The sequence below is a fragment of the Haliotis cracherodii genome, unplaced genomic scaffold, assembly GCF_022045235.1.
Source record: "Haliotis cracherodii isolate W230 unplaced genomic scaffold, xgHalCrac1.p SCAF_8, whole genome shotgun sequence".
NCBI lineage: Eukaryota > Metazoa > Mollusca > Gastropoda > Lepetellida > Haliotidae > Haliotis > Haliotis cracherodii.
Window position 1 is genome coordinate 19,495,580 of NW_027266341.1, and position 17,368 is coordinate 19,512,947.

At 43.5% G+C, this 17,368-nt stretch overlaps 1 protein-coding gene across 2 annotated transcripts in view; it reads right to left on the bottom strand.

The window, feature by feature from the left end:
- Positions 1-14,190, bottom strand: part of LOC139449478 (trafficking protein particle complex subunit 11-like) — a 44,424-nt gene extending 30,234 nt beyond the window's left edge. For both annotated transcript variants that reach the window (XM_071230895.1, XM_071230894.1), the window contains exons 1-13: positions 14,079-14,190; positions 12,262-12,479; positions 11,390-11,559; positions 11,102-11,172; positions 10,517-10,631; positions 8,915-9,014; positions 7,955-8,028; positions 7,226-7,322; positions 6,536-6,669; positions 5,456-5,597; positions 4,089-4,179; positions 3,697-3,776; positions 2,902-2,980 (exon numbers count right to left, since the gene is read on the bottom strand). In XM_071230895.1, coding sequence (XP_071086996.1) covers positions 2,902-2,980; positions 3,697-3,776; positions 4,089-4,179; positions 5,456-5,597; positions 6,536-6,669; positions 7,226-7,322; positions 7,955-8,028; positions 8,915-9,014; positions 10,517-10,631; positions 11,102-11,172; positions 11,390-11,559; positions 12,262-12,462 — 1,354 coding nt within the window. In that variant the 5' untranslated portion in view covers positions 12,463-12,479; positions 14,079-14,190. The remainder of the gene's footprint in view (positions 1-2,901; positions 2,981-3,696; positions 3,777-4,088; positions 4,180-5,455; positions 5,598-6,535; positions 6,670-7,225; positions 7,323-7,954; positions 8,029-8,914; positions 9,015-10,516; positions 10,632-11,101; positions 11,173-11,389; positions 11,560-12,261; positions 12,480-14,078) is intronic.
- Positions 14,191-17,368: the final 3,178 nt, after the last annotated feature.

A 17,368-nucleotide genomic window follows, 5' to 3' on the forward strand; every position in this document is an offset into this window, starting at 1 on the left:
CGTTGAACGATTTCAAGTTGTGAATCATTCTGAGTTCGGCACTGTCCTTCTTGGGAACTAGAAATATCCTGGAGTAAAACCCTGGTGTTATTTCTGGTAGAGCTAACTCCCGAACTGCCCTCTTCTCCACCAACCTGCCGATGGCATCGGCGAGGAAGGGAAGATCGGTTTCCGAATAGAAACCTGCCGACGGGGCAACTGTGAGCGGCGGATTCGCTTTGAGATCGAGCCGATAGCCGTACCGAATCGTGTTGACCACCCACGGGTCGTCGAACACTTGTTCCCAATTCTCCCAGTAAGTCTGGACTCTGGCTCCCACTGGGGAAGGAAAGGGGGGCCTGACAGGCTGCGGCAGGCGCAACTGTTCAGGGCCAAGTGACTCGGGTTCGCCTTAGGGCCAACCGAAGTTGGCGCTGTCGGCATACGAACCCCTCCAATGAGAGTCACCTGGAGGGGCCCTTGCCGTCCTTAGACGACTTGGGCTTCCCCCAGTTCCCCGTCTTCCCGCGAAAGGGCAGCTGATTGCCCATACCGGAGCCCTCAGGGCGGGGCTACTTCACAGAGGAAGAAGAACCCGACCCCTTAGACCTACCGGCCGCAGCAGCCTGGGGCGCGCTCCGGTTAGGAGCGGCACCCAGGCGCCTATGCAGGGACCCAACAAGAGCAAGTGTGTGCCGAGAGTCCTCGGCAACGTACTCCAGGGAAGCATTTAAACTGAGCAGGCAGTTGTAAATGCGCTGGTCACGGTCCGTGGGAGAACCTTCGACCAGACTGGCCGCTGCAGCCAAGTTAGTGTCTCCGTGAGACATGGAGTGCCGAGCGAGGGCGTCCAGCTGGTGCAAGGTAGCTTGCGTTACCGTAGCAGCCGGTGGGGCACGGACACCCAACCGCTCAACATGGGCCTCTGCGGTAGGACCAGCCTCGGGAAAGGCAAGGTCATGTACCGGGAATAAACCCTTTCTCCACGACGTCGGAGGCAACGGGAGACCCCGACCGGAGGCCGCCGCGAAGGCGTTCTCCAAGGAAGGCTTGATACCGCGCAGCAAGGTTGATGCGGGGAAAGCCATGTCGGGAGACTCATCGTATACCTCGGAGGAACCCACAGTCGTGGATTCCCCGCGGTACCGGCTGGGGCATGTCCTCAAAGAGGTCATAAACCATGGCCACGCGGTCCTTAACCGATAGCGGGAGCAACGGTTCGGGGGAAGGACCGGTGACCACGGGAGCCGCCGCCGTACCGGTGGACCCCGCGTCCGACCCCGCGGGCACCAAAGTGGCCGGAGACGGAACAGCCAGCGGCCTATCCTGAGATAAGGCCGCCAGCTTGGAGTCCACAAGTTATGCAAGTAATGCAGCGACGGAATCCCCTGACAGCCCACGGGCCGCCAAGGGATCCGCCGCAGCCGTGGTGGTGGTACCCGCAAGGGGACCCCGACCGGACAAGCCGGCCACCACAGGGGTGGAAACGGACTGCACATACAGCCGGTAGCGCTCGCTTGCGGCACACCCCGCAGCTCCTGGTTGCGGGGGTAGAGGGGGTGGAGGACGGCGAAACATCCATGTCAGACATTTTGTTTGTACTATGAACAAAGAGAAAAACATGGTTACAACACACGCACCACAAATAGTCACAAACGAGTATTTTCACAAGAAAATAAACGAGCAATGGGAATATAGAACATACACATATAACATATAGAGGAATAAGTGATGTAAAAACCCCAAGATATACTAGAACAGGGGAACGTAAGACGCAACGTGCATACGAGACACCCCGCAAGTATATAGAAAAAAAGGGCGGGAAAAATATTTCCTTTTGGCGGGAAAAATATTTCCAAGCGTAGTTACAGCAAACGCCCCGTAAAAGCACAGTTTATTAGAGAGAATAAACAGTAATAAATATCACCGAATGGTCGGAGAAACAGGAACGCTTGAGCAGTTTATTGTACGTCTTGCTAGAGCAAGCGAAGAGACAAGAGTGAAGGGTGTCACATGGCAGCTAGGTGGCTACGCACGTGCTGCATGAGGTAATTGAGATCTCTGTGGTAGATTTCGCTATAGCAGCAGTTGTGGGAGACAACAGCCTCGGTATAACAGTGGTAACGTATTACTTAATGTAATTTAGTTCTCGCTACCACTAAACAAAGATCTAAAGACATCCCATTCGGGGTCACGTCAGAATGACCTTTCATCCGACCAATCAGAGCGTCGCTTACCAGATTATGAAAGTGACAGTCGGAATGTGATTTCTAATCATACAACCTCGAAAACTTTAACAAGGGGTATTCCGAACAATAGTTACGGGTTTGACGAATGAATCCTTACAATCTAGACCATATATTAGCCATTCCAGAATGTTTTTTTGTTCAGGTTTCAAATTTGTAATCTAGAATTTGTCAAAATATGTTTCGAAGCCGCCAATTTGAAATTTGTGCCGTAAAGCACGAGAAAGCTGCCTTCTGATTGGTCATTCCATTGGTCGGTCAAAGTTCGCGCACGGTCGGTCTTACGTCTCCTGTAATGGGATGTCCTCAAATCTTTGTTTAGTGGTAGCGAGAACTAAGATCTGATTTTAATGAGATTGGGATAGCCTTATAGGATAATCAGTTCCATTCTGAAAGAGTAAGTGAGTTGGGGTTAAACATAGTCCAGGTCACTTTCAGCAATATTCCAGCCATTTCACAACAGGGAACAAGAACTGGGCTTCACAGATAGTTCTCATGTCGGGATTTAAACCCGGTTCTCGGTGAGATGAACCAATGCTTTAACCACTAGGCTACCTCACTCTTACATCTCTTAGGAAAGTTGTTGTTTCGTGGAACGAAAAAGGGGACATTAACTATGAAAAGCACTTGTTATTTTCACACTGGCATTCAGGAAAGATTAGGTTCAGGTGCTTACTCAGACTCCTCTTCAGTCTGGGAGACTTGTACTTCTTGAACTGACTGACAGCACTGCTCAACAGGGGTATTATCAGCCACTGTAATGTTGATTCAGTTCAATTGTAAAATAACTGTCAATTATGATTAAAAATCAGATTTGATAGAAACATTGGTATGCATTCATACTGCCAGGTACTACCTGAATCAGAAAAGACACCCAATAGGTGTATATATTTTCGTAGCATGTCCAAGACAAAACAGAACATATTGACTCCTATGAACACCCTAAAACAAAAAATAAGTTTTGACACCTGTGTAGCACTCTAGTCCATGCTAAAACAAAGAGTAGGTGCTTTTAACTGTATTTAAATAAGTATGTGCATGAACATGGTGCTAACAAACCAAGGATCCTAATACAGGCAACTCTGGGATCAGAATCCACAAACAGCACATCCTTGCAGTTAAGGGAGACAACTCTGCAACGGGTTGTGGTGCCTTACAAGCGCAACTACAAATGAGTTGGTGAGTAGGGTTTTATGTCGCTTTTAGCAATATTCCAGCAATATCTTATTGTACCATTGTGGGGAATCAAACCTCAGTCTTCAGGTTGACGAGGGAACGCTTTAGCCACTAGGCTACCCCAACAACATATGAACATCCCAAGAAATCTAATGGAGCAGAACTGCTGATCGTCACTTCATTCAAAAATGGTTTTCTGAGAGCCATGTGTATTAGTACTGTCAGTTGGTGCAGCCCTCATTTCACGTCCATACATGCGAGAGTGTATACAGGGCATATTGTAACGTGAACTCACAGAGTGGTCGACTTGCTTCTCCAGACACTGCAAGCCTGTAATCCCTTCCTTCTCCTTCTGGGCATCAGGGGGGTCAATACCTGGCAAGTCAGTCACATATCTCAATCAGTCTGTGCCCAAAACTTTACATTATTTTCACTAGATCTTAGTTTTAAAGTATGGACTGTTATAAGCAAAGCTTAAGACCAAAAGACATTTTATGTGACTCTGGCTTTGGACTAGTGGCTAAAGTCACAGACTGCTCAATACTATCCTGTAGACAACTGTTGTATATGATCTGTATATAATTAATGGGTAAGTTTTCTGGGGTTTAGGAAGCAGTGTAATATGTACCACTGTGGGTACTAGTACTACATACAGGTAAAGCCGATATAAGACAACACTGTTCTTACTCTGATGGCCTTGTCTCCAGGGTCGCTGGCCGTAGTATTCCAGCCGAGACACGTTTTGGAACGGGTCTGGCGTGGGTGGCTCACTGCTTGGCTGAAATACATACATATCTTATCATTAGGACAAGCTCCTCTTCATCACATGCCAGTAGTGACTGTTGTCATGGAGACTACAAAGAGGAAGGGGTGCCATGGGGTTTACCAATAAATGGTTTGTTTTCTTGTTAAACGCAGCACTCAGCAATATTCCAGCTATATGATGGCGGTCTGTAAATAATTGAATCTGGACCAGACAATCTAGTGACTGATATCATGAGCATCGGCCTACACAATTGGGATATGATGACATGCATCAACCAAGTCAGCGAGCCTGACCACCCGATCCCGTCAGTCGCCTCTTACGACAAGCATGGGTTGCTTAAGACCCACTCTTACCTGGATCTCCACAGGTAGTAACTGGTATTGAACAATGAATTAATGTAATGGTAAATGTTTGTATTGATCATGTTGATGGAAATGGCACTGTCATATTAGAGTGTTAGAGTGAGTGTTAGAGTGAGTGTTAGAGTGAGTGTTAGAGTGAGTGAGTGTTAGAGTGAGTGAGTGTTAGAGAGAGTGTTAGAGTGAGTGAGTGTTAGAGTGAGTGTTAGAGTGAGTGAGTGTTAGAGTGAGTGTTAGAGTGAGTGTTAGAGTGAGTGAGTGTTAGAGTGAGTGTTAGAGTGAGTGAGTGTTAGAGTGAGTGAGTGAGTGTTAGAGTGAGTGAGTGTTAGAGTGAGTGAGTGAGTGTTAGAATGAGTAAGTGTTAGAGTGAGTGTTAGAGTGAGTGTTAGAGTGAGTGAGTGAGTGTTGTGTTCTTTAATGCCACAGTCAGCATTGTTCCAGTTATGCCATTATTCGAATCTGAGTCAGACAAGTCAGCACATGATCAACATGACCAACAACCCAAGCCATTGGGGTACCTTAATAGGCAATCAACCAGGTTACACATTGTAACATGTAATATTGCTTATTTCAATATTTTATCGGTGAACATCCAGGTTAGTACTGGTCTTCAGCAACCCATGCTTATTGTAAAAAGTGACTAACAGAATTGGGCAGTCAGGTATGCTGACTTGGTTGATGCATGTCATCATATCCCAATGGCGTGGATCGATGCTCATGATGTCAATCACTGGATTGTCTAGTCCAGACCACTGTCATACAACTGAAATATTGCTGAGTGCAGTGTTAAACAAACAAACAAATATTTCAATATTTCACTTAGCTCTTCGACAAGCATGGCATCATGGGAACTGGAATTTGGCCCATGAATTCCCAAAGCATATTCTATATCTACTAAAGTTTTCCCCAATTCTACAAACGATGACTACCTGGCATAGTTCTTCACAGAGGTGTTTTCGGGCGATGGCGTGGTTGGCAGCCTGCTGGTAGTAGAACCCGGGGTGCTGAGTCTGTATGGCTGTCAGTCCCAGCTTTATCGCCTCGTCAAACAGATCACCGAACACCTGGAATCTAAACAGCCATCGCCCACACAGCTTAGAGTAAACAAACTAACCAGTGTCTCTTGTACAACTGTCTCTCTGTAATATCGGGGTAAAATCATTAATAAAGGGTGAAAAAGATCTGCAAGAATATTGATGATCTTAACATTTGGTCTCCAAGCAGAATTCTGTTTCACATATAATTAAGATTGACTTTTTTCATAGCTTAGATATGTCAGTGCTTAACCATTACACATTTGTTACTCATGCTCAGTGACAAGCTCCTCACAGCGATATCCCGTTCGCGGAGCTCTCTCCTACTATCGCTGCCCCCAGTCAAAACTCCCCACAGTGATAGATGATTATAACCATGCTTGGAGTTGAACTCGCAGCCAATTGACCGTTATATTGACAAACAAGTGACGACTGTCGTGACACTGAATACACTTACCCCCTGCTAAATTACTTTCTTTGTTTGTCAATTTGAATTTCCATTTCATTAAAACTATCATGTAATTGATATAGTAAGAATGTAAGGGAGAAGTTGGTTGATTTTCCGTTAGTCTGCAATCTCGAACTAATCTGATTATACAAACAACAAAGTAAATTCATCTGGAAAACATGGTCAGTCGTTAACCTTTTCAAAATGAACTATGATGGCATTAACAAACACAAAAACAAAAGTATGAACATGACTACATTTGGGGTCAGAGGCCAAATTTCAAGATTCTTGTAATGGCCACTCCCAAACTGGCGGCAGTGATGTTACCGAGAGTGTAACGAAGGTGTCACGCGCTGGGAAGGAGCTTGGCTAAGTGATTAAGAAAGCATTGATCAAAATGCCTTTCATAAGTTTAAGTTGATGAAGGAAATATACAACAATACTGTAAGAGTACTTAAATACAAACACATAAAATACACAGAATATTCATCATGGTCGATAATGAACAACAGATATCTGACACTCACTGTTTAGACATCCAGGCACTGTGTTCAAATGCCAGTTCAGCGGTGCTTGGTTTGCTCTTGAAGAAGTCAATGTGTTTCCGGAACTGAGCAATGGCATCTAGAGGAGCGTTGTGTTGGAACGATAGCCGACAGATCTGACAGAAAATAGCATTGGAGTGAGTGAGTATGGTTTTACGCCGCTTTTAGCAATATTCCAGCAATATCATGGCAGGGGACACCAGAAATGGGCTTCACACATTGTACCCATGTCGGGAATCGAAACCCGGGTCTTCGGCATGACAAGCGAACGCTTTAACCACTAGGCTACCCGACCTCCCTAAATAGCATTGGAAAACTATGAAACAAAACCTAAATGCTGTGAAACTTCTAAAATGATATTTTTTCACAATCACTGAAATATGATTGCACACCAACACTTGAAATATCTAACCTTTCATTGTACAATCATTGGATTACTGGAGAAAACATTCAGAGTGAGTTATTTGGTTTTACACTCCAATGAAGGGGCCTCAGGGAATTGAACCCTGGTCTTCAGTGTGATGAGTAAATACTTCAACCACTGGGCTACCACATACCAGAATACCCTTCAGCTGGTTATGGTATGTCTATAAAATCACGATCCCTTAAAAAACAAATTCTGAGATTTAATATTATCATTGGTCACACACAGGCTGCAACCCTCCAGTTTACCTTGTAATTGACAAATCCGGCTATCGTCTTGATCTCCATCATGTTTGTATCATACATGCGCAGGTCCAGGATGTGACCATAGGCCTGCTTGTAGTGTCTGCAGCACAAACAGACTGGGCATGTTAACAGTCCACAACAAGAATAAAACAAGGGTAAAAGTGAGTGTGGCTCACTAATACCCCCGACCCGCCTAGTGTGTCAGTAGTTTCAAATTAAATAATGGATAGGGTTAGGGTTTGAAAAATTAATAAAAAAATGAAAAATTAATAAAAACTATTTTTTTCTTTTGCCTGCACCCTCCATATGACACAGATTATATGTACTAAGTTTGAGATGAATCCACTGAATAGTTTGAGAGAAATGTGCGGACAAAGTTTTCAGACGTACGACAGACAGACGGACGGTCGGAACCTTGGTATAACTATATACCCCCGACCTAAAAGGTCGGGGTAGGTCGGGGGTATAATCATAATAATAAAATTTTAGGCGTTAACACATTCAGAGTCAACTTCTTAAATCAATTCTAGATAGGGTGGGCATGAACATGGAGAACATGTGTCGAGATACACAATTAATCCCAACATAAAAGATACAGCAAAGAGTGTTAGTTATCTTTGAGAGGCAAAATATTTTGAAGTTCAGCAAGTTTTAAGGAAGAAAAGGCAACATTGGTATTGGTCAGGTATTATTTAAAAAAAAATACTTCGGTGATGTTGACAAGTTACTTACTTGAGGGCAGTATGGGTGTCCTGTTTCAACTCATTGAAGAAGGCTATCTTGAACTGGTGACGCACAAACAGCAACTGTAAATATCCAAGTGATACATGAGTGAGTCAGAGAGATGGTTTTAATGCCGCATTAAACAGTATTCTAGTTATATCATGGTGTGTCAGCTACATGTGGGAGGAAAGCCCAAAGTGATGCAGGTCTCAGACGTTTACTACTTTGGTGAAACCCACGAGCACGGGTATGGTGCTGACAAACTGAGAGACATAGGCTTAACCCCACCATCACACCTTTGTGTCTGACAAACCTACAAAACATAATCTGGGCGAACCGGGATTCGAACCCACGATCACAGGTTTCTGGCGTACCCAAGGGACACAACTCTGCACAGTGAATTGCGGTGTCTTAGACGACTGGGCCATCTGTGTCCTTTCGCTTGTAGGGAGTGAGTTTAACACGAGAAACACATGGTGTAAACACAGTTTAGAGTGAGTGAGTTGGGTTTAATAGCGCTTTTAACAGTATTCCAGTCATATCACGGCGTGTCAGCTTAATGTGGGAGGAAAGCCCAAAGTGGTGCAGGTCTCAGACGTTTACTACTTTGGTGAAACCCAAGAGCACGGGTATGGAGCTGACAAACCTAGAAACATAATCAGGGCTAACTGGGGTTCAAACCAACGAGTGAGTGAGTGAGCTAGTCAGTTACACATATTATTAAGTTTCATGCCACTTTGAACAGTATTTCAGTTACAATTATGGCATGTCAGATTGATGTGGAAAGCCAGAAGTGATGCACGTTAACCACTTTGGTGAAACCCAAGAACATGGGTGTGATGCTGACAAACCTAGAAACACAAGCAGGGCAGAACTGGAACAGTCATAGGTTTCTGCACAGCAAATCGCAGCACCTGAGACAACTACGCCACCAGTACCCCCGGTCAATATACAGCAGTACATACATACCTGGTGTGTGGTCTTGTTGAGGAAGTCCTTGTGGGACTTCACCTTCCTGGCCTCGGTGTGGTAGTAGCCTTGGGCCAGCTCATAGAAGGCATTCTCAAGCCTGAAACAATAAGGTCATAGGTCAGGCTGGGATGGGTTACTCGGGTACTCGGCTCGTGGTTAGTCATGTGAAATATTGTTTAATGACAATATTATCTAAAACTCTATAGTCACACTACAAGTCACTAATGTTCGTATTTCTTCTGACTATACAACCATTCCTTCTGACTTTTATATGTTTGAATAAAGATGAAACTTCATGCAGTAAACTTCAGTGTATGCATGACCAGATTGTTTTATACGTGTATCTAAATACATTTTGCAAAGCAAACTTTTCCCAATAGGACAGTTTGTACCTATCTCTTAAGACCTACAGCGGGTACCCGGGTAGGGTCAGGTAATAGGGGGGTGGGTAACCAGGTAGTAAATTTTGACTTGTCCCAGCCCTAGATATATGTGTTCAGTAGTCTTGGGCCAGCTCATAGAAGGCATTCTCAAGCCTGAAACAATAAGGTCATAGGTCAGGCTGGGATGGGTTACTCGGGTACTCGGCTCGTGGTTAGTCATGTGAAATATTGTTTAATGACAATATTATCTAAAACTCTATAGTCACACTACAAGTCACTTATGTTCGTATTTCTTCTGACAATACAACCATTCCTTCACAAACTTACAGCACATACTCTAATATTCACATCTGTGGTTTTTTTTAACAAAAGTAAAAGCAGTAATTGATGCATCTGTCACGTCAATGGAATAGACAGCCCCTTAACATGATACTATGTTGAATGTTGTACCATGTTGTACTATTAACAATACATACAAGCAGCTGGATACAGACTTTCGGAAGGGGAGGTCTGCATTAGATCACATTCAGTAATCGTGTTATTTTGTTGAAAATATAACCCCAACCTATTGAGTGAGTCATAGTGTTGTTATACATTCACTCTTGGTATGTCTGGGGCCATGGGTAGCCCATCCATATAAGGAGCCACAATTTGTTGTGCAGAGTTGCGTCCCTTGGGCAGACTAGAAAGCTATGATCAAGTGTTCGAATTCCACTATTATACTTCTAGGTTTGTCAGCACCATACCCATGCTCATGGGCTTTAACCAAAGTGGTAAATGTCTGAGTGAGTGAGTATGGTTTTACACCATTTTTAGGAATATTCCAGCAATATCAAGGTGGGGGACACCAGAAATGGGCTTCACACATTGTACCCATGCCGGGAATTGAACCCGGGTCTTCGGCATGATGAGCAAACGCTTTAACCACTAGGCTACCCGACTGCCCCGGTAAATGTCTGAGACCTGCATGACATCAGGCTTGCTTCCCACATCAAGCTGACACGTCGTGACATAACTGGAATACTGTTCGAAGAAGAGCTAAACACAACTCACTTACTTTAAGTATACCTGATTACCTATAAAATGTACTGAGTGAATACATGTTTAATGTTCTTCCAAAGGGGGTGTGGGGGGCACACACCACCTCTTGATCCAGTGATAAGTAACTGAGTACCAACACATGAGCTGCAACACACAGTGTGACGTCCCACAGTACCTGATGGTGTAGCCGATGAGATGGTCGGTGTGGGGCAGGACATACAGAGACTTGGCCGATATGTCACACATACTGCATATAGATGCAGCTCTCTCCGCCGCAACAACATCCTCACCTGCAACACACACACAACATCGGTTACAACACCCTGTCCCAGATTCTAGGGATGTGTCTTTACATAATGTAACATAGTTAACCAAACAAAAATGCATGTATTTCAAGTTCTATTTGTTCAAAAGTTCCAGACACTGGTGATATCAAAATAACATTTCAAAAAGTAGGATGTCATCTGATAGCTCGGCCTTTATATATTTACAGGTTTATACACAAAATACTGATTCTAAGTTGACCAGTCCTTGTTTTATCCCCTAAATGCAGAGCACAAGCAAGGTTTAACATTAGCCATCTTTTAACGACCTGTCCGGGTAATGGAACCACCGACCTCTAACCAGTCAGGCAATCTATCTACAGACTATGGAGGCATCACCACAAGGACAAAACCATACTTCCTCACTCACAAGAGTTTTCCTGTGAACAGATGTTACCACATCCAGGCACTGCACCTGTTTCTATCACACAACTCACCTGGTGGGAGAGGTGTGTTTCTCTGTATGAGGACGACCGCCACCTTCGTGCCCCGAGCATGCAGGCTATTCCTGAAAAACAAACCAGACACAAGTTCAGTTCAATCGCTGCATGATAGGTCAAGGATTGTTAATACATTTCCAGCACTTTTCAATCACTTTGAAAATAAATAATACTTTTCACTGAACATGTTGAACAGCACTAACTTCAACGCCCTTTCAAGTTTGCAAGAACCCAGTCAATGATTGGTGATGAAATCCCAAACCGAGTCCAGACACTTGTATTCACCTGACAATCTCCACTCGTGTTGCACACTCCATCTGCCTCTCCTTCCACATGGTCTCATCCCAGTCCAGGTCGAAGAAGATCACCACCACTGCAGGAACCTCATTCAAGTGCTTGTTCATCCACGATGTCTTCAGTACACCTTTGGGGATGTACCATTCGTACGACGTTCTCTGTAAATAATAATAAAAAAAAAGCCACTGGGCCATGAATCAAACCTGAATTTAGATTTGGTTGGTTGGTTGGTTTGTTGTTTAACGCCACACTCAACAATATTCCAGCTATGTGACGGCGGTCTGTAAATAATCGTGTCTGGACCAGACAATCCAGTGATTGATATCATGAGCATTGATTTACACAATTGGGATCGATAACAGGCATCAACCAAGTCAGCGAGCCTGACCATCTGTTAGTCGCCTATTACAACAAGCATAGTCACCTTTTAAGGTAAGCATGGGTTGCTGAAGACCTATTCTAACCCAGATCTTCAGGGGTTCCTGAATTTAGAAGAAATAAAGTCAGTCATGTTTGAAATCAAATTCAGTCAGAGATTTAGAGACACCATAACTGTGATCATTCATACTAAGTTTCAGCTAAATAGGCCTTGTAGTTTCAGAGAAGTTGGTTTATGATTCACGGACATACAGGTGAGCTGAAATATGTCAATTTTCATCCATTTCATCTATAGAAGGTAAATGTTATTCGTCTTTTGGGCAAATATTGAAAGAACACTTTAATAGATCTCATCATTCATTATTAAAACCATTGATCATGGTCATACTGTTAAACACATGTATCTCGTAATGGATAGTACTGCTCATGTGAAAAACCAATCCGATATATTTACAAATGTTAACCTCTGTTAAAGAACCAACCTTAGATTTGCACTTAGGATATTCATAGTCCCCTTCCCTGACTCGGAATTGTAGGGGAACTCTGTCTGGACGACGGTTGTTACAAAACGAGTCCCAGATGAGTTTATGTACAGCATTGTAGGTGACGTCAAGTCCAGTCAGGACAACCAGGCCTGTCGGTCGACACAGAAGCTCCTGCGGGAGTTCACTTGACCAAGACATTGTTGAGATATACCTCACTGAAATATGCAGGATGCATTGAGTGATTCAGTATCAAAACATACACTTGATCAGTGATTATCACTTTATCAGAAATATAAATCGTTTAAAGAAATGGGAATAGTGCACTTTACCAGGCGCACTTTTTCAGATCCAATTCGTGCTGCAGGGCTCAAACGCGCTTCAACGGCTTACCGGCTTGGCTAGTTAGTGCATTAATTAACCGATCCTTTACCACTGGACCACGAGTGCCATCACATGTGAATATGTAAATAGTGCTCATTTATCGGGTCATTAGCACCTCATGCAAATACAGTCGTGCCTCGTTTATACGGACACTTGCATCATTTCACAATTCGTCCGTATAAACAAATTTCTGTATAACTGAAACCAGCTTCTTACTGGAAGAGTTACTTCCCTTCAATTATGCAACTCATGACAGATGACAAAGCAAACAGATACATCGACTCAATCTTTATTCAAACACGTTTCAAAAAGTCTGTCATGGAAGTTTGAACTGTCACCAATTGTCGATTTTCCTATGGTATGTCCAAATTCAGTGCCATAATGCTTACTGATGTGACACTTGGTTAATTGACTTCTCACGAATCAAAGGATTACCACCAGCGGAAGTGTATTGTCCGGGTAAGTGAGACAATTTTGTGTGCATTTCAGTGTTTTGTGTATGAAAATGACCGTCCGGTTCCGGAAACTGAATTTCCTGATATACGGTAAATTTATATAGTACTTATTTCGTTCTGAATGAAAATCGTCCGGGAACCGAGGTTTCCAGATATCTGAAGTCCATATAAGCGGGGCATGACTGTAGTAAACAATGAATTGTGCATGTGTCAGTACTGTCACTGACATCACACCCTCTCCATCCATCTTATTGAGGAAGCCACGCTTGCCATTGTCCATCAAAATGAGAAACCAGTCGAGTGATGAAACATGTTAAAATGGATTACCCTAATATGATTACCCTCATTGGATTATTGGACACACCATGAAAAGGTAAGAATTTAGTGATAATTCTAAACTTTACCAGACAAACCCAAAGGATCGAGAAGGGATGTTGGATCGGACAGGCGTGTCAGTTCCCTTAGATCGAAAAGGGATGCTGGACTGCCAAGGTGTGTCAGCTCCCTAAGACTGAAAAGGGGTGTTGGATTGCCAAGGCGGGTCAGCTCGCAAAGACGAGTGCAAGTGCACAATATATAGGAAGACATCGGTAGCGCTATAGCGCAGTAGTGAAGATACTGGTAGCTGGCGAAGTTGTGCCTGGTAAACTGCATTGTTGCCAAATAAATAGCTATCTTACATCTCTTAATGTATTTCCAAAGCTATTCTAATGTAAATTGAAGTAAATCCGTATTTTTTAAAAATCTAATTTTTAGTAAAAACATGCATGCACACACAAATGTTTAACAAAAACATTGAAGATCAATGTGACTATTAAATATCCTCCCAATTATGACAATAACGTGTACTGATCATCATGATTGATTGAATGTACTGATGAAAACACTTAGGGGGAGGGACGACAAGCAGAACTCTATTAATCGATTTATTCGTTAATTTAAAGCCCTACGCATGCGTCTACCATACCAAAACGTTACCTTATGGCTGAGAACAAACAGATTCCAACGCATGCGGTACAATGATATAAATCTACCGCTGAAATGTGTTGTTAAATGCTTCTCTGATGATTATTTGTGAGAATCCGTCATTTTGTCCTCTCGCGTTTAACATAACCGGAAGTGTAAACAGCGCGATTCATTCAAAAGAATGAGTGACAATAAAACGAAATATGACAACCTGAAACGAAACGTAAGCAATCCCAATTTTGTTTCGAGAAAGGGTTTGATTAGTCATCATTCTGTTTTTCGGCGGCGTCCTGAGAGTCTTGTAAAAGTTAAATTACCAGTTCAATTATTTTTTTACTGGACATGATGGACGTTAATTTATTAAGTATTTATAACATGCAGTTAATCTTGCAGTTATTTTGGTTTTTTAAATTGGAGAAAAATAAAAATATGTGGTTTTTTTTTCATTTATTCTCCTGGCTCAAGATTGTGTTTAATAGAGTGAGTGAGTTGGGTTTTACGCCGCTTTTAGCAATATTGCATCAATATTACGTCGGGGGCCACCAGAAATGGGCTTCACGCAGGCCAGGCGAACCCACCACCACAGGATCGACACAACACACTGGCCAGGCGAACCAACCACCACAGGATCGACACAACACACTGGCCAGGCGAACCAACCACCACAGGATCGACACAACAAACTGGCCAGGCGAACCAACCACCACAGGATCCACACAACACACTGGCAAGGCGAACCCACCACAACAGGACCGACAAAACACAATGACCAGGCGAACCCACCACAACAGGACCGACAAAACACACTGGCCAGGCGAACCCACCACCACAGGATCGACAAAACACACTGGTCAGGCGAACCCACCACCACAGGGTCCACACAACACACTGACCAGGCGAACCCACCACCACAGGATCGACAAAACAAACTGGCCAGGCGAACCCACGACCACAGGATCGACAAAACACACTGGCCAGGCGAACCCACCACCACAGGATCGACAAAACACACTGGCCAGGCGAACCAACCACCACGGGATCGACAAAACACACTGGCCAGGCGAACCCACCACCACAGGATCGACAAAACACACTGGCCAGGCGAACCAACCACCACGGGATCGACAAAACACACTGGACAGGCGAACCCACGACCACAGGATCGACACAACACACTGACCAGGAGAACACACGACCACGGGATCGACCCAACACACTGGTCAGGCGAACCCACGACCGCAGGATCGCCACAACACACTGGACAGGCAAACCCACCACCACATGATCGACAACACACTGGACAGGCGAACCCACCACCACAGGATCCACACAACACACTGGTCAGGCGAACCCACGACCACAGGATCGACACTACACACGGGCCAGGCGAACCCACCACCACAGGATCGACACTACACACTGACCAGCCCCAGTCGACTGTTAGGTCATATGAGTGTATCTCAGTGTTCAGTGAAGAGCATTCTTTACGTATCTTTGTTATGAGTTATGAGGACTCGAACATACGATCGCTACACTTAGTAAAATACGACGGTTACCATGGTGATATACATTCGGGTGTCGTGTTCTCACAATGCTTCTATCGTATATTTTGTTGTGCCAACATTACTTGTGAATAAATTCTATATATGTATATCAATGTATTTAATACTCACCCTCTTTTACTCCGATATACCCATTTCAGTTGTATTATAAGTCACTTTTTGAATCTTTATTCTGCATGAATAGGCCATCTTCCCATGGCGCACTCCAGTGTACATTTGCAGTAGTTATGCACGATATAAACGGCCACCCATCTTATTGTGCTATTCCACTTTCATTAGACATTAGACATGTTTATTCAGTGCTGTAGGCCGTTTTAACATAGCGCAATATCGGTTGCTGTACAAGATGCGCGCATCTAAAAACTAGTCGTGCATAAAGAGCACGTGCAGGGTTACGATATTTTACGTGCGCTTCAGTTATATATTCTACAGATGGCACATTCAGCCATTAATGAATACAGGGTATCTCAGGGTAAGAACCTTGTCTGTCTCCCAGACCCTAGAGAAAAAAATGAAAAGGAATCCAACTCATGTCTAGAATGATTTGGCAAGTGTAGATTGTGATTGTCCTCGGCTCTATTTGGATTTGATTCTTTTTATTTTTTAGATATATATTTTTAAATACAATATCTGTGTTACTGGACTAAATACCAGTCTAGCAAGAACCCACCTGTGCGTGAAACAGATATTGAAATGAAGGTTTTGTTGATTTGGTTCAACCGGGCCAGATTTACACAAACAACGAAAAGAAAGACAGTAAACACTAGCTGTATACACTCTCTTCATTGTTGAATGGTCAACTTGACCAAGGAGACAAAATAACATCTTATCTTTTGTGGACTGATATATCCTGGCTATTTCTCATAGTACGACCCACACAGATTGTAAGACAAAACCATATATAAGTTGTAACCCAGGTTTCTTCCTAGAGGATATTTGCTACAACTATCGTAAAGTTGGTTGTTGTGGCTCTAGTAGCCTTGCTCCAAGGCTGTACTGAAAGATAAGTCCATGGGTGTGTAGTAATTCAATCTCCTAAAAGGCAAGTCTAGATAAGTGGACAGTAAGGGCGACAATCTCTTATAAAGACAACTTGTTCTTATCAATCATATACTCTAGAAATTATGATTTAAACTAATAAGTATTGCCTTAGAGACTTATGCAAGTCTAGGGCTATAGAATTGGACCACTTGGCAGTCTTACAAGGTTGATTCAAGGCCTATGGCATATGGGTGACCAGTTCTAACCCGAAATCATCACGGGGTCTGGACCACGAAATAAGTTTATTTAAACACTGTAACTCCTATACTGAACACCCGAAGAGATAAGATCGCTTTGGAACAAAATGTTGGCAGCGCTGGAGAGCTATTACGGTGCATCGTCATCCGTCTGTCGTGCGCTCGTCTCTACGTCATCTTGTTTGTTGACACAAACCCAAAGCACGTGAACAAAGAAAATGATAGTACTGGTGGATTTGGACCATATTGGTGCATGTCCATTTTTCGAATTGTGAATGGTTGAATGTTGCTGTCACACACAGACTTCTTCCATTCGTCCATTGACCACGCAATTATCATATGGATGTAGCTAATGAATAATATTATTATTGTGTGATCCCCATGGAGCTGAGAATATTATGGGAATGTACACATTAATACTGTCGTGCTCTTTAACACATATTATGACAAATTATTAGGATGGACGAATAACTGATTAACGTGCGTAATAATATAATAAACT